This window comes from Eptesicus fuscus, chromosome 6 (genome assembly GCF_027574615.1).
Source record: "Eptesicus fuscus isolate TK198812 chromosome 6, DD_ASM_mEF_20220401, whole genome shotgun sequence".
In the NCBI taxonomy this organism is placed as follows: Eukaryota; Metazoa; Chordata; class Mammalia; order Chiroptera; family Vespertilionidae; genus Eptesicus; species Eptesicus fuscus.
Window position 1 is genome coordinate 18,344,925 of NC_072478.1, and position 22,171 is coordinate 18,367,095.

A 22,171-nucleotide genomic window follows, 5' to 3' on the forward strand; every position below is an offset into this window, starting at 1 on the left:
AACAGGCCTTCTGCGAACCTACCACCCAACGCCGGGCCACACCTGTCCACCCACAGAGAACTGTGGATATAAAGCCTGAGAACTTTAAAATGAGCTTTAACTTGTTTTCCTTAAGTGTGTTTATTGATGTAAACAGCATGTTAAGAGATTCCAGGAACAGACTATGGCTGGTACATTGGTTTTAATTCAAAAAAGACATTTCGACGCCAGTGGCTTAGGTGGACAGCAGCTTGGGGTGAAGTGTAAGAAAAAGAAATATAAAGGCTCCCTCGTGACACCCCTCGGACCTGGTGACCTGGTCTCAAATGCACCCTCTATGGGAAGGCAGAGCTGTCAAAACAGAACCAACGACAGCAGTTAAAACCATCGCCTGGGATGCTTCATGCTCTCGAACACAGATGCATCCGAGTCCCTGGTCACCTGGATCTGCCGCTGGAAATCAAAGACGGAATCACTTCATGGCACTACAGATCTGGAAAAATAAAAATCTCAGCTAGAAAGAACGTCCGGTTTGGACACTGTGGGAGTGGGGGCTGTTTGGGGGCCGAGAGGCCAACGCCTTAATTGCGGGTGATCGGTGTGTGGTTGCATTTTTGGGGTCACCCGTAGGATGTATGGGTCCCCTCGGTGATCAGACAGGGACTGCCGAGGCCCAATGACCACGCCCGAGGCCTGACTGAATTACAGACCAAAACCTGGTTGTGGACAGGCGAGGCCTTCCCCTCCTTCCTTCTGAACGCTTTACACAGGATTTCCTTAATTTGTGCTTCCCTTTGGTTTGAAGAGTCACAAAGAAGAGGGAGGGGAGAAAAGAAACATAACGGTTTTTGTCACTTGTCCAAAAAAAGAGAGAAAAGGTGGAAGTGGGAGTCAGACGTGTCGGCGATGCCTCCTGGGCCGAGGGGTCACCGCACTGAGGGTGCGAAGCTCAGCCTCCTGGAACCATCACTGGCCTTTGGGAGCCGGGCTTCTGCGCCAGGACGCAGACAGGCTTTGCAGTGGAATTTTCGTTGTCACGCCCCAGAGATGGAGGCCCACCATGGTCACGGCTGCTGGTCATGTCATGTCCATCTTTCTCTCCAGATACACGATGCATGGGCCAGTTTGGTGGACATCACAGGAAAAATAGCAAATTCTTAACTTACTCCATCTCCAAAGTTGAAAAAGATCAAAGTTACTAAAATAAACAATTTCTCAATTGTGTTCTGGTGGCCCTGGGCCCGGTGGCCGTGGCAGGGGCATTGGAGGGGGGCCCCGGCTGAGTGAGGGGCTCACTCAGGACAGGCACAGTCAGCTCGGCTGAGCGAGGCTCAGAGTAAGGCGGCGTTCCTCACAGAAGAACACATCGGAAAAAGCTGGTCTTCTTCTGCTGGTCCGGGGTGATTTTGACTCCCTGGTTGCTCCCCTGGGGGCTGTTGCCTTCCTGAAGTCACAAGAAGTTTTCTGAGGTTATGACTGAGCATAAGCATTATGTCTCTTAACCAACCAGCCATTTAACCAAGGAACCATCTAATCACCCAACTGCAAGTCAACCCATCCCCTCCCGTCCATCATCATCCATCCATCCATTCACCCCCTTCCATCCAACCATCCAACTGCAAGTCAATCCATCCCCTCCCATCCACCATCTTCCATCCATCTATTCACCCACTTCCATCCAACCATCCAACTGCAAGTCTACCCATGCCCTCCCGTCCATCATCATCCATCCATCCATTCACTCCCTTCCATCCAACTGCAAGTCAACCCATCCCCTCCCATCCACCATCTTCCAATCATCCATTTATCACCGTCCATCCAACCATCCAACTGCAAGTCAACCCATCCCCTCCCGTCCACCACCATCCATCCATCCATTCACCCCCTTCCATCCAACCATCCAATTGCAAGTCTACCCGTGCCCTCCCGTCCATCATTATCCATCCATCCATTCACTCCCTTCCATCCAACCATCCAACTGAAAGTCTACCCGTGCCCTCCCGTCCATCATTATCCATCCATCCATTCACCCCCTTCCATCCAACCATCCAACTGCAAGTCAACCCATCCCCTCCCGTCCACCATCTTCCAACCATCCATTTATCACCGTCCATCCAACCATCTAACTGCAAGTCAACCCATCCCCTCCCGTCCATCATCATCCATCCATCCATTCACCCCCTTCCATCCAACCATCCAACTGCAAGTCAATCCATCCCCTCCCATCCACCATCTTCCATCCATCTATTCACCCACTTCCATCCAACCATCCAACTGCAAGTCTACCCATGCCCTCCCGTCCATCATCATCCATCCATCCATTCACTCCCTTCCATCCAACTGCAAGTCAACCCATCCCCTCCCATCCACCATCTTCCAATCATCCATTTATCACCGTCCATCCAACCATCCAACTGCAAGTCAACCCATCCCCTCCCGTCCACCACCATCCATCCATCCATTCACCCCCTTCCATCCAACCATCCAATTGCAAGTCTACCCGTGCCCTCCCGTCCATCATCATCCATCCATCCATTCACTCCCTTCCATCCAACTGCAAGTCAACCCATCCCCTCCCATCCACCATCTTCCAATCATCCATTTATCACCGTCCATCCAACCATCCAACTGCAAGTCAACCCATCCCCTCCCGTCCACCACCATCCATCCATCCATTCACCCCCTTCCATCCAACCATCCAATTGCAAGTCTACCCGTGCCCTCCCGTCCATCATTATCCATCCATCCATTCACTCCCTTCCATCCAACCATCCAACTGAAAGTCTACCCGTGCCCTCCCGTCCATCATTATCCATCCATCCATTCACCCCCTTCCATCCAACCATCCAACTGCAAGTCAACCCATCCCCTCCCGTCCACCATCTTCCAACCATCCATTTATCACCGTCCATCCAACCATCCAACTGCAAGTCAACCCATCCCCTCCCGTCCACCATCTTCCATCCATCCATTCACCCCCTTCCATCCAACCATCCAACTGCAAGGCTATCCATTTCCTCCTACCCATCACCCATCTACCCAATCATCCATCACCTTCAACGATTAATAGATTCATCCCCTTTCAACCACCATCAATCTATCCCCTTCCAGCCAACCAAACACCCATCTATCCACCCTCTTTCTTCCTTCCCCTTCAAACTAACCATCCACCTGTCTATTCTCTTCCTTCTATTCATTCATCCCCTTCTTATAAATCATACATCTGTCCATTCCCTTCCATCCATCCATCCAATCCATCCATCCATCCAATTATCACTTCCAACTGACAATTCATCTTACACAAACCCAGAGATAATTTTTTCTATTACCCACCAACCCTTCCAACCATCATTCATTCTTTCAACTTATTCACCTATTCATTTACCCCTTTCCCTTCATCCCCTCAACACCTTTCCATTTATTCTCCCTCTCACTCTTTTCCCTATTTCCTTCTCTCCATACCCACTCTTCCCTCCTCCTTTCTACCCCTACTAGTGAGGCAGTCACGAGGCAGCCAAATGTCCCTTGGAATTTGGGGGTTGGGGGTGCTGAATTCAAGGACCAAATTCCACTCACACCTGGATGGTCTCCATGTCTCTGTGGTAAGGCTCTGACTTACCACTTTTCCCCCGGTCTACCTTTCATTCTGCTGTGGGTGGTATAAACCAGAAACCTTAACCTTGCCCACTCAAGGCTTACTGAAAACACACCAGTGCCCCACACTGCTCTCAGAGGACTGTCCCTTCTGTCAAATCTGTCACCCAGCATCCAGAGCCTCTGCCAGCTCTGGGAATGTAAATCTTATTTTCTCCCACGTCACCCTGTTTGGAAAGGGTCAGCCCCCTTCTCTTTGATGAATTCTTTCTCATCTTTCAGCTCTTAGGTAAAGAAAACACCCTGAATTTACTTAATAACTCCTGAATGCCTAAGCTGTGTCAGGCACTTTTGTGAGTGCTGGGCATGCAGTGGTGAAGAACCCCCTGCCTTGGGAAGCTCACACTGGGACGAAAATTATGTGGTAAACAAAAAAGCAGTGATTTCCCACCACGGTGAGGAATGAGAGAAAAGGTAGGCCAAGAGGTGGAGGTGTGCTTTGATGGTGGTGTCAGAGACCTCATGAAGGTAAGGCAGTGAGACCTGGGACAGTCCAGGTGTGTGGTCAGCAAAGCAACGGCCCCCAATGATGTCTGCACCCTAATCCCTGGAACATATGAGTATGGCACCTGCTATGGCAAGAGGGACTTTGCAAATTTGACTCAAGTCAGATGGGGCGAGCATGCGGGATCATCCGGGTGAGCCCTATCTAATCCTGTGGATCCTCAAAGGCAGAGAAACCTTCTCAGCTGTGGTCCAAGAAAGAGAGGGGATGGCAGCAGGGTCCAAGATGGCGCAAGTGGTTCTAAGGCTTGGGATGCAGTGCCCTCTAGAAGCTGACAGGCAAGAAAATGGATTCCCCCCTGGAGCCTCCAGAAATGAATTCAGCCCTGCTGACACTTTGATCTGAGCCTGGTGAGACCCATTTCAGAATCCTGACCGCCAGGACATTAAGATAATGAATGCGTCTGGTGCAAGCTGGAATGGTTGTTACGAGGATTTGCTGGGACAGCCCTAGGGAACTAATGGGGAGGGGAGAAGCGCCTCAGGTGGAGGGAAGGAAACCCAAATAAACACGGGGTGCTTCAAGAACAAGAAAAGGCCAGCATGGCTGGAGCACAGTGGGTGACAAGGTGAAGCAGTGGCAGCAGCCAGTGCATGAAGCCCAGGTGGCCTGGCACGGCGTGTGGAGTCTGCTCTCCGTGCAGCGGGAAGCACTGGGTTGTGCTGGGAGGGAAAATGCCAGAGGTCTGGGAGTGGGGTGGGCATCAGCAGAGCCCGCCCTTCTGTGACACTTTCAAGAGAGAAGAAAGGGTGGGCTGAGCTGGCTGTCAGTGATGATAAAGATAAACGTGAACTTGTACTGGTAAGATAAACAAGTCCCAGGGGATCTAATGAAGAGCACTGTAATCAGAGTCAACAATATTATAAACTTCCAAGTTGCTAGGAGACTAGATCTTAATTGTTCTCAAGACAAAAAAGAAATAATAATTATGTGAATGTAATAGAGGTGTCAGCTAAGGCTACCATGGTAATCATATTGCAACATATTAACATACCATGCTAACATTGTACAGCTCAAACTTACATAATGTTGATATCAGATATATTTCAATTAAAAAAAAGACACATAAAATAGTATGGGGCTGCAGTGCTAAATACAAACAGAAAGATGGTAGGAAATGGGTGATTTGCAATTCTGTTAAAAAAAAAAAAAGAGAGAAATCGTAAGGATTATGGCTGTGTACTAGTGCTTTGTGATGAGCCCTAATAAATATGGCACATTCTGGAGGCAATCAACAGGCCAGTATCAAAAATATGGGCCAAGTGTCACTTCGATGTTCAACGTAACTGCAGTGGGCAAAATTGAGTCAGAAGGACCGTTAAGAATCAAAAATTTACCATTATACTCAAGAGAAAAGCAAGTCCGTTGTAAGAAAATTTGTGTAAGAAAAGTACACTAGGCCCTAACCGGTTTGGCTCAGTGGATAGAGCATCGGCCTGCAGACTAAAGAAAAGTACACTGTGCCCGGCTGACATGGCTCACTGGTTGAATGTCGCCCTATGAACCAGGTTTGATTGCCGGTCAGGGCCTATGTCTGGGTTATGAGCTTGATCCCCAGTGTGGGGCGTGCAGGAGGCAGCCAATCAATGATTCTCTCTCATCATTGATGTTTCTATCTCTCTTCTTCTCAGAAATAAATAGAAACATATATAAAAAAAATAGAAAAATAAAAGTACACTGGTTTACATGGACTGTTTCCCGTTTTGGCCAAAGAGCTGCTATTAAATCCATCTTGTGCCTCGTGATTTAATTCATGGTATCTTAGAATTATAAAAATACACGTATTTTTAAATCAGGTGTGACCTACTTGAACGGCATTTTGTGCTGTGTGTGCACTCTGTGTAATGAGACCTAAATGAGCCACAAGTAGAGCGCTGGAGAGTGTCACTGGCTGGGAAAGAGTGGCCACTGAATGAGGCTCCCAGGCAACACTCACAACAGCATTTAGGCGCTGAACATGCCCGAAGTACAGCTGAGATTTCAGACTCGACCAAGTAAGTATAATTATGCTGAGTATTAAGGACCATGAAATGCTTGTGTGGTGAACAAAAAAGCCAGAAACAAATGAAAGGGTGGATAAGAGGGACTCAAGTAGGACCTCCTGGAGGCCTCAGAGCCCTGGACCTACTATTAAAGGTCATAGAGCCATCACAACCTGCCAAATTTGGGGCTGGTAGGGGAAAAAGGCTATCACCTGCCAGACTTGTCAGGACGGGTGCTGCTGGGGGCTGTCAGGGTTGGGAAAGGCCATGTGTCCCTTGCTAGCCAGTGCACTCAGCAGGCAGGGCCTTGTCTGCCTGGACACAGCCTGGAGCTGAGCAGCTCTGAGCCACAGAGAGAGAACAAGGTAGATGAGCATGTCTGGGAGCCGATGCCCCAACCCCAACTGCTACCTCTTCCCCCTTCCTAGCCATCTCAACTGGGTCTGGCTGGGCCCTGACAGAGGATCTGTCTGGGCTGAACCACACCACTGAGGTGGAAAACGGCAGGCTCCAACAGAGAACCATTCAGGGATGAGGAAGGACACACACTCACCAATTTTTTGTCCATTTTTGCTTTGATGTCTCTGGCGAGAGTGAAAAATGCCTGTGAAATAAGCACGTTGTTAGTACCCCAGCAGCAGGAAGCAGATGGGGACTTGCTGGTTCCCGGGTGCCACTATGGATAGGGGACGGTGGGACAGCGAGGTGGGGGTCTCCACTGTCCAGCCCCATCTCCTACCCCCACCCGCCACGACTAGCACTTCCCCTGAGCCAATGACCGTGGGAGGTGAATCAGCTTCGACTGGTCAGGGAGAAAACTGAGGCTCAAAAGGACGAAGTGACTTGTCCCAAGGCATCTAGAGGTTAACGGACCAATCTGGAAGAATCCAGGAGGAGAACCCATCCTGGACTCCTGTGCGCTGCCTACCTGCTTTGCCCCTTTTCTAATGGTCAGGGGCAGGGTAGAAAGACAAGCAGCTCTTTGGCCAAACAAGCTTCATTTTGGGTCCTTGCCTGGCAGAGAGGCCTGGAAGGGCTGGGATGGGGTAAAGGGTTGTCTTCCAGGGATGGTTTGACCAGAGGCTGCTGCCTCTGTTGTGGTCTCCTAACCCTTTCCCCTCCCTTCCCTCGTCTGCTCCTTTGAAGAACACTACAAACCACACCCTAGCCCCTGGGCCTCACACAGAGACCTGGCCTCAGCACTTGCACCTAAGGGGCTACTGGTTTGGTGGGAGGAGTGGAGTCTCAGCAAACACCTGTGTGATGTGGACAGTTCTGTCATGGAGCGGAGATAGGGGTGCTGGGGACCCAAAGTGGTAGGGCTAAGGTCTAGGGATGGTGGAGACTTCCTTGGGGAAGGGCCACTGGGGCCAGGCCCTGATGGAAAAGGGGGTGTGAGGGAAGGGACCGTAAGCAAAGGCTTGGAGGTGGCCTGGGATGAAAAGCGGTTGGCGAAGCCTGATCTCTGGGCTGCACACACAGCTGGGGCGGGCCTTCTAAGCCAGGTGTAGGGGGTTGAAGTCGGGAGTGACATGGATGGTCCGTTTTGGAAAGATCACTGGGGTGGTGGGGTGAAGAGAAGGTAGGTCAGCTGCAAGGTTGGCGTCGCGTGTGGAGAGGGGAGGGTGGCCTGGGCCAAGGCTAGGCCAAGGCTCCCTACTTCGTCTGGGCTTGTGACCAGGATGTCTATGTGGGTGGCGTGGCCCAGAGCACCTACCCGGGTACTCAGTTTCCCCATCTTTGAAACCCTGCCTATTTCCCAAGGCTCCCTAAGAGCCAGTGAGAAAATATCCTAGGTGCCCAGCTGGGGCCTGCACCTGCTAACATCAGAACATGGGGCGGGGAAGGGGCAGGGAGAGAGGGGGTAATACCCGGGGCCAGCTGGGCAGCTCAAGGAGCCTGGCAAATGCCCTGCCCAGGAAGTGCCTCTTGGACAGATGGCCAACAGGACAGCCCAGAGCCTGTGACCAGACCCTGTGGCAGAGTCTTCTCAGAGGGTATAGACCAACCCTCAGTCTGAAGGGGCTAGGGCTGTGGGCCTGGGACTCACGTTCTCCACATTGATGTTGGCCTTTGCACTGGTCTCCATGAACTTGATTCCATAGTCCAGGGCCAGCTGTGAGGGAGGGAAGACATACACGCACACACGTCAGCTGCCAGGTACACCTGACCCCCAGGAAGCACCCTAAATTGGAACAGTGATGGGGAGTCCCCAGATGATCTGGGTACTGTGGGTTTGCTCCCTGGAGTCACCAGTGGACAGCAGGTGGTGACTATTCATGGCAGGACCATGGCTCCATTCTCTGCTCGCGGTGGCCTCGATGGGTTCCCATGAGACACCATGCAGGAACATGCACAGCACAGCTTAGGAGCCTTCACTGCTCACAGTCTTTAGCCTGAAGCCTGGCTGGGCATGTTTTTCCCACTCTCTCTTCCCTTGGCATGTGCCCCACTGGGCGACCGACTCGTCCCCTTTTGCTCAGCAAAGTCCTGCATTCTGGGACCCCCAGTCTCGGACAAGCTGAGATGGTAGGTCATCCTATGCTCATGCAGATTCTGAGGGGTTTAGCAAGCGATCAAGGAACCTTGGGGAGGGGGGACATGAAAGGGCAGGCCTCCATGCAGAGAACCCTAAAACCCTGAGGTCCCTCTGCCCCGAGGTGCCTGGCAATACCAGGCCCAAGCTGGCCTCCATGCCCACCTTCTCTCCCCGTTCCTTGGAGACTTGTCTCTTGTCGTTCACGTCACACTTGTTCCCAAGTATCATCTTTTCAACATCTGCAGAGGCATGCTGGGGGAGAGGACAGACAGAGGTGAAAGGTGCAGTTAGACGGGCTCACAGGCCAACCTGTGGCCTGACCCCTGAAATCAGAGTGGTAGAATCAGGATTGCTAGGCACACCCTTGTGCATATGACAAGATGAAGTTCAGAGGTTGAATAACCTGTCCCATGTCACACAGCCAAAGCCAGGGCCAAGTCTAGGGTTCTGGCTGCTTCTCTGACCAAGTGAATGCTTTCTACCTGCTGAGGATGGCTTCTCTATGGGCTGCAGTTACCAGGCTCCTGTGTGTGTCCCTGGGAACCCAGTGGGGTCTATGGGAGGCACCCCTGCCAGGCTCCTCTGCGGGAGTGGGGCGGGGAGAGAGGCAGCTGCTATCCTGAGAGCTTCTACCCTACTCCAGCTTACTCTCTTTGGGCTCTGGAAATGGGCCATGCCTGGGATGGTGGCAGCTCTGATGCTTCGCCGTCACCTGGAATTCCCTTAACTCTTTCCCACCCGCCCCTCCTCCGTGCAGTGGCCCTGCTTCCTGGAGACCCGAGGCACTGGATAGGACCTTCTTTGCTGCAGCTCAGACCTGATCTCACCAAAGTGCCCTGCATGGTTCCCCGCCTAACTTCCTGCCAACTGGAAGGCCCTCTCGCTTGCTGGCCAGAAACGCAGCTTCCACAAAGACCACCGTGAGTGTGGGCAGTTCCTCCCCCTCAGCCAGGCACAGCTGACTGACAGCAAAGGCGAGTTGCTGGGGAGGAGGCCCAGTGCAACTGCTTAAGTATAACTGTCGGATCAGCAGTGAGTGACCTTCTGCTGTGGCAGTCCAGGAGGGGAAAGTCCTCTGGCCACACCTCACACCCAGTGCCCCACCTAGTGAGTCATCAAAAGCTGCAAGCGCCTCGGTCCAGGAAGGCTTTGGGGTGAGATAAGCTCTTTGGGGAGCAGAAAGGTGACGACACTGGCTTTGGAATGGGGAGCTGGGGCTGGCCACCTTCCCCTCCCTTCGTGGTTCAAGGTCTCTCTTCGAGCCAGCTGTGGTCTGTGCGCTGCTGAACACGGGGAGCTCACACCAACTCACACCCCACTCTGCTGTGGCTCAGTCACCTGATACAGCTTCTCACCACCCCCTCCAAAGACAAAGGTCATGCCAATTCTAGGACCTTTCTTTTCTAGAAAACACCAAATGCTCACGGTGACAGAGAGTTTGGGTGACTTCTTCTCATCACCAAGACATCACCAAACCCAACAGCCCAGATGGGAAATGGGCTCTCAGAGTCGCTCTGTGACCAGGCTAGGGCAGCGTGGTCTCTAGGGTTGCCTGCGTGCCTGGGTTCCAGCCCCTCTTGGGCTACATCGCTAGCATGGGTCTCTGGACAAGTTCCTGTGGGTGGCTCTGTGCCTAGTGATCTCACCTGTAAAGCAGGGGGCTCCAGGGTGAGAACTGAGGAGAAGCAAGGTGGAAGTTTCCCTTAAGCCTTACCTCCTCAATGTTCCGAATCCAGTTCCGGATGTTGTCAAAGGACTTCTCGTTAGTGATGTCGTAGACCAGCATGATGCCCTGAGCGAGGGGAGACAGGGATACGTTCTAGAAGAGCTGTGAGCTGAGGGGGAGACCCAGCGAGGCAGGGCAGCAGGGACCCTGACATGACACCTCTCCCTATAACTCCCTACTCTCCATCACTGGGGCTCTTCCTCTGCTGGGCTCCAGCAACAGCCTATCCCTGGTCTCCCAGGCTCTAGTCCTGCCCCCTCAGCCACCAAGGTGACCCTTCACCCCTAGACCAGATCCCACCGTACCCATGCTCATAAACGGCCTTGCTGGCTCCTCACAGCAGGTAAGTACACCCCATGTGCCCCAGCAGCCCCCGAGGTCCTGCTGACCTCCAACTTCACATCCTGCAGCTCCCTACCCTCTACAGTGTTCCACAGCCCTGTACTCCCCCATGCCAACCTTACTGTGCTTGGCTTCCTTCAAATCCTCACTCATCCCCCTGCCCTGGCCCAAGTCACCTCCTGGGTTCAGCCAATGTCACTTCCTCTGGGCGCTTCCTATGTGCCAGACACTGCAGTGGGGTCTCCCTAAAGCCTCACAGGCCTGGGTCAAGTGGTCCCACTATCCTCCCCACTCTGCAGATGGGAAACCTGAGGTTGTGGGATGACAGGGTTAGGTCCCTGTCTCTGGCCCCACGAGACAGTAAAGGGCACAACTGGGTTCTGAACCCTGGGCAGCCTGATCCTGACATCCCTGTGCCTTCCAGCGACCCCACCAGAGTGGGGGCTGGCTTCAAGCACAGGCCGGCAGCACTCAGGCCCAGGGGTTCCATAGCCAATGTGAGTGCCTAGGTACAGTCCATGGGTCCCCAAAGTCACAACCTTACCTCCACCTGAGCCCATGATTTCACCATCATGTGAGGGGCAAATATCCCTGTTAGTTGGAAGGGAAACTAAAGCACAGAGGGGAGTGACTTTTAAGGTTTAAGCCCACATGGGGCTAACCCTGAAGGGGCTGTGACACTGGCTCCTGAAGGACCTCTGAGGAGGGACCTCTCTGGGCCCTCCTCAGCACCAAGCGACACCCAGGCCACCCTTGGTTGTTCCAGACATCTTGAAGGGTATCCACAGCAAACCAGCCTGCAGCGCATTGCAATCCCCCTGTGCAGCCCAGCATCTGGGCTCAAGCTGTCCTGCTCAGGTCAGCTTGCTCCATTCCCTCACACTACCTGCTCCCAGGGCCCAGCCCGGCGTCCACCACCTCTGGTGTGGCCAAGACCTTGTCTCTGAGTCGGCCTGAGTTTGCAGAGTAAGAAAACGAGGCGTATGCACTGGGTGGAGAACCTCAGGAATGAGGGTCACCATGGAGACAGGGCAAGAAAGCCACAGCACTTCCAAATTCCTACTGTGACCGTAAGGATACCCACAGTGGCCTTACAGCCTGCCACAGCCATGGTCATGACCTCTCGAAAATACCATCTGGGTCCTCATTCTGGGGTTTCCTGAGGAACTGAAGAGACTGTTGATGGGAGGCCTCAGAGATTTTAGAGGACGTGATGTCTGCCTCCCCACAAGGCCAGCGTGAGTAGAAGATGCTGGTGGGCAGACTCTGATTCGAGCATAGTAGGGGGTCTCTGCTCAGAGGCTGCACTCCTGCCATCAGGGGCAGTGAGGACTTTTCACCCCCTTATCCAGGGACTGGCCCCTCTGATGGCCTAGGATTCTCACTGCCACCAAGAAGTTGGCACCACAGGCCGATTCCAAGGTCCTGGATTTCTACCTATAGGAGTGTGTGGGGAGGGAAGGGGGTGGTGAAGAGGGCAGCGGATAGAGCTCTCTATCAGGAAACAGCATCAGTACCTGGAAAACACGATGTCACCCTATTCCAGGTCCTCCCTGAAACTCCCCTTGGGGCTCCTAGTGATCATTTTCCTGGCCCCAATCTGGGCACAGTTCCCCATAGCTGTTTGCAGGCTCACAACAGGACACCAGACATCCAATGTTCCCATTTTCGAGGCCCCATGGTCTAGTACCTCATGGACAGAGAGGGTGAAGGGGCAGCAGTGGTGGCAATGTTCTCTGCACTGTCCTGTGAGGTTTCTGCTTGGCCACATTCGGCTCTGGGGCACCTGAAATGTGGCCAGTGAGAGGGTAGAGCTGGAGTCCTATTTTAACCGATTAAAATTCAAAGAGCCACATGTGGCCAGTGGCTTCTGCATGGTTAGCGCAGGTCTAGGAGGATCACAAACCACCATCGTCTTGGAGCTGGACAGTGCCTTACAGATGGCTCAGTCCAGCTGGCCAGGGGTGGGCTGAGGGTGTGGGAGCTGAAGAGCCTGCCAGGACCGGCCCAGCCATGTACTCTCTGCATGAACTTAAGTCAGGCATGCAATGGCGCCAAGCCACAGCGTCCTCATCTGTATAACGGGGATAACGTGGCACCCACACTCAGGGGAGACAGGGAATTATGGCCACGACCTGGAAGGACAGGGACTACTTGAGACCACACAGAAGGTCCCCCAGGGACCTGAGGGCCCCGCCCCACCAGAACACAGCAAGGTGAGGGGAAAATTAGTAAATTAATTTTAATGAGGAGAGCTAAGGTTGCAATCTTTGTGATTGAGTTTCTATTATGTTTCAGACGTTGTGTGGGACACGCTAAATACTTAATGCCTCCATTCATTTTTGCAGTCCACCACATTTCCTGAGCTCCCACTGCATACTCAGCACTGTCCCAGGCACAGGGCATATGGCAATGACCATGGAAAGGGCAGGGTGTGGTAGGATCTTGAAATGGAGAGATGGTCACCTATCCTCCCGGCTGTCTGGGACATAGTCTCATTCTCTGTTCCACTTTGCAAGTAAGGAGATGAAACTCAGAGGGTGACCCAGGGTGCTGAGCCAGGTCCCGGGGGTCTGTGTCTGCTCCTGTTGGCCCCTAAGCGCCCATCTGTACATACCTCACACATGCATGACCTGCTCAGAGCCCCCATGGGTCTCCCCCTGAATCTAGTTCAAGCCTGGCCTGGAGAAGGCGCTCGGTAGAAATATTTGAGGGATGAACCAATCTTCTGATCACGTCACCCTGCCTCAGCCGCAGCCAAGAGCCCAGAACAAGTCAGCTCCTGGACCATCTTCAAGTTTTCAGTAGCAAATTCCATAGAGACTAGCACGGGCTGAGTGAACGCTCCTAAGTGTTGGGACATGCCACCTCCGATTTCACTGACTTCACCTGGAAGAACCGGCTTCCTGTGCCTTCCTTCATTCCCTAAGAATTAGGTTTCCTTAAACCCTGCATTGTCTCTGAAGCCACAAGGGATGTATGTGTATGGGGGAGGGGCACACAGCCTTTTCCTAAAACTAACCCAGGACTAAGGACCCCCGAGGAGCCAGATCATGGGGCCCCTCAGAAACAGCCAGGTTTTGGTTTCCAAGCAGTGACTTTCACTTTTACTTAAACAAGCAAACAAACAAAAACACCAATCCATACCATTGCGCCCCTATAGTAGGCTGTTGTGATCGTCCGAAACCGTTCCTGGCCAGCTGTGTCCCTAAAGACGAGAAGGAGAAGGGATATTAGCGACACTGTCACAGTGAGGACGAGGGGCATTTAACAGGGGTGGATGCCTGGCTTTCTCGCGGGCCAACTCTGACTCATTGTCCTGCAGTGGGCAGCACGCCTTATTCTCCCTATTCTTACAGAGAAGGAACTGTGACTCACACAGGTTAGGAACCTGCTGATGCCTCCCAGCTGGGGACACAACACAGCCACCTCTGCTTCCTGGGAATTCACCCCGGAGTTTCTGGGTCACAGAAGAGCCATGGTTGGATGTTACTATTTGTGCAAATCTGGGACCACAAGTGTGGAAGGGGCTCCTCATGTGGCATGGGTGATCTCAGTGGGGACTGAGGAGGCGCTTTCACACATCTCGGTGGAAGCCAGGGAGAAAGTCCTTCCTCACTGACAGGACTGTGCCCAGCCCAGCTCCTGGCATGGATGGTATTCAGCGCTGGGCTTTAACAGATCGGTGCAGAACCAGGGCCATGTTTTTTGTCTCTGGACCCAGGGTTCCTCCTACCACTCTGTACCCCCTCAACCTCCAATCTCAGGAGGGATCTGCATGCCTAGTCATGTGGGGCTAAGCTGACTTTCTAATGCCAACAGGGGTGACATTTGTGCTTAATCATTTTATTCTCAATCATGGCCTAGTCTAGAAGTTTTAAGAAAGTCACTAACCCCACTGGGATTGCTAAGAGCAGAAGCAAGAAGACAAGAGGAAAGGAAAGTGAAACTCTGCTTGCTGATACAGTGTCACTTTGGACTTGGGCACCAAGGCTGCTGGGAAACACAGGGTGGAAGTGGAGGAACTTGTATGGCTTACAAAGTGATAACTTACAAGGTGGCCAGAGCTGAAGGCTAGGAGCTCTGCAGGATGGGCAAGGCTTTAGGCCTCATCCCTCTGGTTTTGAATCAGATTCAGAGGTGAATGCCATTGAAGTTGAGAGGGACTATGAAGCAAGCTGGGGTGATGCTCATGCTCTGAGATTTGAGGATAGGCGGGATCAAGCTGTGGGGGGAGGGGGTCAAGCTGTGGGGGGAAGAGGGCAGCTTTATAGCCTATCTCATGGCACTGCCTCCCACCCAAAGGCACTCTCACGGACCAAAGGGATGGTGCCACCTTACAAAAAATTACTTTTCTTTATTTTGGTCAGGGCTCGTGCTCCCCCCGGCCCCAAGTGATGTGGCTGCAAAACAGGGCTCCCCTACATCTAGCCATCGGAGCTCAGACTGAGCTCCCAGGGCTGTGGGCTGCAGACCAGCTCAGTGTCAGGGACTCACACTTCCCTAATTTTATGTGGCACATAAGCCAGCCCCAGGTGAGGCCTGGCCTCAGCTTATTTTTGGTTCTGGGGTTTCAGATCTGCCTAATAGGAAATGAGGCCCGGGTTGCCCTGGGAAAGAAAAGAGGAAGCAACGTAGGCCTTGCTCAGTGAGCTGACAGGCTCAGAAGGAAATGCCGGCCGGGGTATTTTGTCCTCCTGGCAGCTTCTACCACTGCCAGGCACAGAGGGCTCTCTCCAAGTTCAATGGGAGCAGGCCCCTCTGAGCTAATGGGGGCTTGTAGCTATGTCCCCAGAAGGTGCTGACATAGACTTCAGCCCCAGCAGCCAGCAGAGGACAGTTCATGAAGCTTCTGAAGCAAGTATCTAGGCTGGGCACAAAGAGATGGAGGCCATGGTCACAGGGAGTGGGAGGGGACACCAGGGGCTTCTGCTTGAAGTGTTCTCCGGGTGAAGACGGTAATGACTCTTACCATATCTGTAGTTTAATTCTCTTGCCATCGAGCTCTATGGTCCTAATTTTAAAGTCAATTCCTGAAAGAAAAGGAAAAAAAAAAAAAAAGGCACATCACTGTCAGCCCATTTCCCAAGCTGCATCGGAGGTGGGCACCTCCAACCTGTGCAGGTAACAGCTGCCATGGCTAGTGCTGGGCACACAGGATCTTGGAACCCTCACAACTGCCTGGCAGCTGGCAAAGAGGGTAGGCAAACTAGGTAACTCAGGTGCCAAAGCTTTGTTCTCTTCCCTCTGCCACCAGGCAGCCTTAAGGAGTGGGCCCAGCAGAGCCCTTTGCAGGCCAGAGACCCACACTTCCAACCACCCCACCCCTGGGCCTCCAAGCACCCAGGGCAATAGGCCCCAAGATGCCCCTGATACAGGTAGGCTCAAGCTTTTGCACATACTGTTCCTTCTCTGTGGTCCCCATCCTGCCCACCTATCAGCTTGGCAAACTTCTCTCTCCTTTAAAAGCCATTTTAAGGTCACCTCCCAAGAAGCTTTTCTGACCCTGCCCTCCTCTCTCCCATGTACCTCTCTCCCCAGGACCGGGGCCTCTCAACTTCCTCAGCTGCTCTCCAGGCTCCCACCATTGCTCCCTCTGTCCCTCCCCTAGCTTTTAAAAACACAAACGCAACCACATCACAAAGCAAACCTCTGCTCCAAACCTTCCAGTGGGTTTACCAATCGATGAATGGATAAACAAAATGTGGTCTATGCATATAACAGAACATTACTCAGCCATGAAAAGGAACAAAGCACTGACACGCTACAACAACAGAGAGAAACTTTGAGAACATCATGCTGAGTGGAAGAAGTCAGACACAAAAGGCCACACAGTATATGATCACATTTATATGAAACTAGAGACCCAGTGCACAAAATTCGTGCTAGGGGATGGGGGGGGATTCCCTCAGCGCGGCCTGCACTCTCTCACAATCGGGGACCGCTGGCTCCTAACCACTAGCCTGCCTGCCTGCCTCATTGCCCTTAACCCCTCTGCCTGCCTGCCTGATCGACCCTAACCACTCTGCCTGCCTACTTCATTGCCCCTAACCCAGGTGTCCTCAAACTACGGCCCGCGGGCCACATGCGGGTGTTTTTGCTGTTTTGTTTTTTTTACTTCAAAATAAGATATGTGCAGTGTGCATAGGAATTTGTTCATAGTTTTTTTTTAAACTATAGTCCGACCCTCCAACGGTCTGAGGGACAGTGAACTGGCTCCCTGTTTAAAAAGTTTGAGGACCCTGCCCTAACCACTCTGCCTGCCTGCCTGATTGCCCCTACCTGCCTTTGCCTGGGCTCCCGCTGCTGTGGCTTCGTCCGGAAGGATGTCTGGAATGACATCCGGAAGGTAGTTCAGCTGTCTGGTCTAATTAGCATATTATGCTTTTATTATTATAGATGTTTAGAACAGGCAATTCCATAGAGACAGAAAGGAGATTAGCAGTTGCCAGGAGCTGTGAGAGGAATGCGGAGATGGGGTCCCATTGGTAGCGGGTAGGGTGGTATTGTGACCAAGGGGTTTGGGGTCTCTTTTTGGCATAATAGAAGTGTTCTAGAGTCGATGGTGATGGTTCCACAACTCTGTGAAAGCCACTAAATTGTACACTTTAAATGGATGAGGTGTATGGTTTGTAAATTATATCTCAATAAAACTGTTACAAAAACCCAAAACACCTTCCCACCATGACCTCAGCCCCAGAACAAAGGAAAAACAGCTGCCTGTCTAACCTGCACACCTCTCCGCACTCACAGCTCATGCGCTCCTCGCCAGCTGCCTGGCCACGCTGCCCACCTGGCTGTTTCCTGACCCTAAGCATACTCTAGTCTCAGGCTTTCCCTCTTGCTCTTCCCTCCCTTGGAATGGTCTTTCCTTCCACGGTCACCTGGCTTCCTCCCTTCCCTTCACTCAGGTTCCTGTTCAGGTCACCTCCTCTGGGGAGCCTTCCTGACCTTCCTTATTCTCTCTCTCCTACCTGCCTTTTCTTTTTTCATGCGCTTATCCCTGACATTGTCTATTTGGTTATTTGCTCCATGAAAATGAGCAGCAAAACCTGCTGATTTGAATAGCCTGTGTGAGGGGAAACAGCCAAACCTACCTCTGCCTCTATGAGTTTGTTCTTAATCTCTGCCTGTGAAGCCTTGAGGCTCAGGCCTGACTTGAACCCTCAGAATCCATTAGGACAATGCTAATTCCATCCCTGCTCGCCTCAGGATCTGTCCTGGGGACCACAGACTATAAGCCTGCGCTTAAAGTGTGCCCACTAGACTATAAGCTCCAGGAGAGCAGAGACTCAAAAGTTTTATGACTGCATATCCAGTGACAGTGTGGCAGGGGCTGAATGTGTACTTTCTAGAAGCCAACTGCCCAGTCCTGTACACACACCTTGACTATAGACCTTGTTACAGTGCTGCCTCCCTCTGATTCATTCGAGTCATCTCTCCAGCCCCCACACGGAGGTGGAGGCCTGGCATGCAGCAGGCGTCAGGGAAAGATGACTGAATGAAAGAATTAAGAGCAACGGGATCTATGTGATGCTCCATGGTTTACACAGCACGTTCCCCTGTCGTCTGTCTCCTTGAATACATGGATGAATAGGGTCCGGAGGAGGTGGTGGGGTGAGCCAGGCTAGGGAGAACCAATTCTGGTAGCCACGGGGCCAAGTTCACACCACAATCGATGGAGCTTATAAGAACAGGCTTTGGCAAAACATAATCTGCAGAAAATGAAGAGCCACTTCATCTCTGATCTATAAAGAAAACCCAGAGGTACACTCACTGCCAACAGAGAATCCCCATTATGCATTAGGTTGCATTTCAGGACCAAGCATCCCAGTGACATCCCTTCCTAACACCCCCACCCTCATCGCAGATGCACTGGGACCTATGAAGTCAAGAAATCACCATTCAATCGGCAGAGTACCATATCACTGTCCTATTCTTCTCCTGGGTTTTATTAACACACCAAACTTAATTAGGAAGTGTAAACTTTACAAGGCCTAAGAATTATGAGGCTATAACTTCAAGGTCAGAATTAAATGAAACTTTCCTAGAAGACACAGACCTGCAGGAAGGCTACACGTGCCATGAGGGAAAAACAGTGGGAAGGAGAGATCCTGGTTCAAGTGCCTCCTCTAGTCTCCTAGGTGACCGTGCCCAAACCATGGTCTCTTCTGCAAGTGGAGGCCTGTCTCCTCAGAGCCCTCAGTGCCAGGCTGGATTTTCTGGTCACAAATCGGAAATCAAATAAAAAGCACACCCCTAAACTGATCTTACTAGTGCTTGTGCTGTACAGGAGGTTTCTGATACTGGGGAACTGAGATCTGAGTTGAGAGTGACCCACAGCTTGCCAGGTGTTAGCATCACTTCCTGATTGATGGGGGCACAGGGTTTATACCAAAGTTTGACTTTGGAGTGGGAGAGGGGGAAGGAATCAGAAACACTTGTGCCCTGGGGAAGAATGCTGTCCGCCAGGCAATGGGGACAATCTCCTATTCATGGTATAGTTCTGGTCCTCAACCACCCAGGGCACGAAGCAAAGCAGAGAGCATCACTCCTACTCGGGGCTCAGAAGGGTGAAGTGATGGTTCAAGAATGAACAACAGCTGGAAATCAGCCATGAAGATTTCCTCTACTTGGCACCTGGCACCTAATTTTGCCAAGTGCAGCTCCGGGAGGGGGGCACTCAGCAGCTCACTGTGGGGGTCAAGAGATGACGTGACGGGGTTTAAGTCACACAGGGGTAGGGCCGAGCCTGTTTTCTCCATTCAGAAACAATTCCTGGGCTTGGCAACTGTTCTTCCACTTCCCCACTGCCGAGCGAGGCTGCATAGATCCGTGTTACTCCCAGGTCAAAACTCCTCACGTGGGCAATAGCTGTTTTATGGTGTGGTGAGAAGCCAGCTCCACTTTTGTGGCTATCAGAACTGAAAAGCAACAAGTCAATTCCGTTCAGCCACAATGTGGGCTGGCCTTGCAGGAAATGCTATTCTGCAAAGTGACAACCGGTGTCCTGGGCCTAGCGATAGGGAAGTCGGGCTGTCTGTGGCAACGGCTGATTCTGGTTTCTCACTGAGACTTTTATCTAGCATCTCTGTGGGGATGACAGGTCCCGGGGAAGGCAGCTGTCACTTGCCATTGCTGTGACCCGTAAGTGGGATAGGGAGGCTCTGAACTCCCTCTCGGGAAGAAATTCACCCATGGGGGGAGAAGGGTCTTACCCCCTGACGGGGTAAGAGCAGAGGGCAGAGCAGAAGAGATCTGGGTTAGAGTTCTGGCTCCAAGGTGGATCAGCTGTGCCTGTCCTGTGCTCTCACTCTCTGGGATGCCTGAGCTTTGAGCTTTGGGGTCAGACACCCATGGATTCAAATCCCATCTCTGCCACCTGCAGACTATGACCTTGGGCGAGTCCCACACCTCCCTGAGCCTCAAATTCCTCATCTGTGAGATGGGCTCATAACAGACCTACCACAGAGGATTATTGTAGAATGTGATAATGAACATAGAGCGCCTGGCACACAGTAAATTCTTAATAAGGTTAGGTGTCACGGGCCTTTTCCCACAGCAACTCCTTATGCCTCGATTTCACTTCTGCAAGATGGGAACCCTTCCTGCAGAACAGCTTCTTTAAAGAACAGCGTCAAAGACTGCTGTGAGGAACGAACGAGATGACAGGCGCCAAGACCCTAGACTAGGACATATATTCCCCGAAAAGCAGGCTGGGCCTCAGTCTTCGCATCTGCAAAATGGGCACTTGGTCCTCTTCATGGCCTAGGAACCCCGCGAACGGCGGCGGAGGCGACTGCTCTTCTCCCCTCCGAACCCCTCGACCCTCTCAGATCCCTGTGTCCGTCCGGCTCCGCCGCTCCCTCAGCCCAAGCCTCTCAGGGGCGCGCCCAACCCAGGCCTCCGGCGACCCCGGCCGCTCCCCGACCCCATTACCTATGGTGGAGATGAAAGTGGAGTTGAAGGCGTCCTCGGAGAAGCGGAACAGGACACAGGTCTTCCCCACCCCCGAGTCCCCGATCAGCAGCAGCTTGAACAGGTAATCGTAGGTCTTCGCCATATTACACTCTCTCCCCGACGGGAAGTGCGGCCAGTGCCTCGCCACTGGCCGCTGTTCCCGTCCATCAATGCCCAGTTCGCCTCCCATTGGCTCCCAGCCTTTGGCGCGTCACCGCAGCCTACGCCCGCCCCTGCGCCCCGCCCGTCGCGGAGAGACTTGGGGAAGGGGCGAGCGGGGCGCGGAGCCGGAAGCGGCCCCAGAGCGCCGCTCATTGGCCGACGCTCGAGACAGGGCGGGCTGCGATTGGCCAGCGGTGAGGAGTCTAGGGGCTTCAAAAGAAGACCAGAACAAGGGGCGTGTCCCGGCTTTCTTTCCCGGACTCTCTGGAGGCCCCGCCTTGGCCCCCCCCCCCCCCCCCCCCGCCCCGAGCAAGGCGGGGAGCGCGCTGGGATCAGCGCCAACGGCTCCGCGCCCCCGCAGCCCGGGGAGGGGCCTTGGGAGCTTGCGCACGCGCACCAGGGAAGCCGTTAGGTGCCAGCAGAGGGCGCACGTGCATGGGGTCTCTGGCTCCCGCCTTCTCGGCCCGCGCAGGCTCAGTAGGCTCCGGGAAGAGCGCGGGAAGGCCTGTTGACTTCGGTGGTGTCCTCTGGAGGCCTCCGCTTCAGGCAGGGCAGTAAGCAGGCCAGGGAAATCCGAAGAGGAAAGGAGAGTAGGGGGGCTCGTCACAGTGGAAACGAGCCTCTCCCCCTTATTCCCCCCCCTCCCCAAGTGTACTCTGGGATCTAGGCGCTGGCCAGGGGACCGATTTAAAGCTACCCAGGCCTTCACCAGCTGAGCTTGCAGGGACAATTCAGGATGGCCCTTGGATCTAATTAGAGGTTGTCCAGGACATTCTCTGCCTTCAGTTTTACCCTGTGTTAGAAATGCTGAAGGAGGAACGCATGAGGCCAAAAGGAGTGAAGAATTATAAATTTACTAGAGGCCTGGTGCACAAATTTGTGCATGGGTGGGGTCCAGCAGGCCAGCCCTGATCCTGGTGAGGACAGTTGGCAGGTGGCCCTGCCCCCTGGTCAAACTCCTGGTTGAGGGGACAATTTGCATATTAGCCTTTTATTATATAGGATTAGGTCATCTGTATACCCAGATGGGCTGAGCCCCAAAAATGGCACCAGCCCCCAAAGACAGAGTGTCAGAGGTTTTTAAAGGGCTCTAGGCTGGCTTTTTCTGGGTGGAGAATTCTCTGTGCAGGTCTGGATTCGGGAAACTCCGCAGAGGAGAGATAATGGTCTTAGCAAGTGGAATGTCCATTGTGAAGTGGCCTAAAGGTCAGTTCCCAGGGGAGGGGGTCTATGCAAGTGGAATGGTCTTAGCAAGTGGAATGTCCATTGTGAAGTGGCCTAAAGATCAGTTCCCAGGGGAGGGGGTATCGATTCGATTCTTT

The 22,171-nt window shown here is 52.9% G+C and overlaps 1 protein-coding gene across 2 annotated transcripts; it reads right to left on the reverse strand.

Moving 5' to 3' along the window:
• Positions 1-90: 90 nt before the first annotated feature.
• RAB8A (RAB8A, member RAS oncogene family) lies at positions 91-20,873 on the reverse strand. 2 transcript variants are annotated; one of them, XM_008157827.3, is made up of 8 exons: positions 20,667-20,860; positions 15,700-15,760; positions 13,875-13,935; positions 10,374-10,451; positions 8,822-8,911; positions 8,171-8,236; positions 6,674-6,724; positions 91-1,423 (listed from the first exon to the last, which is right to left on the reverse strand). In XM_008157827.3, the coding sequence occupies exons 1-8, from the start codon at positions 20,788-20,790 to the stop codon at positions 1,331-1,333; spliced, it is 624 nt and encodes a 207-aa protein (XP_008156049.1). In that variant the 5' UTR covers positions 20,791-20,860; the 3' UTR covers positions 91-1,330. The 2 variants fall into 2 exon arrangements, with proteins under 2 accessions (XP_008156049.1, XP_054573282.1); XM_054717307.1 differs by lacking the exon at positions 91-1,423 and adding an exon at positions 5,201-5,272 and having other exon boundaries at positions 20,667-20,873.
• Between the last annotated feature and the right edge of the window lie 1,298 nt (positions 20,874-22,171).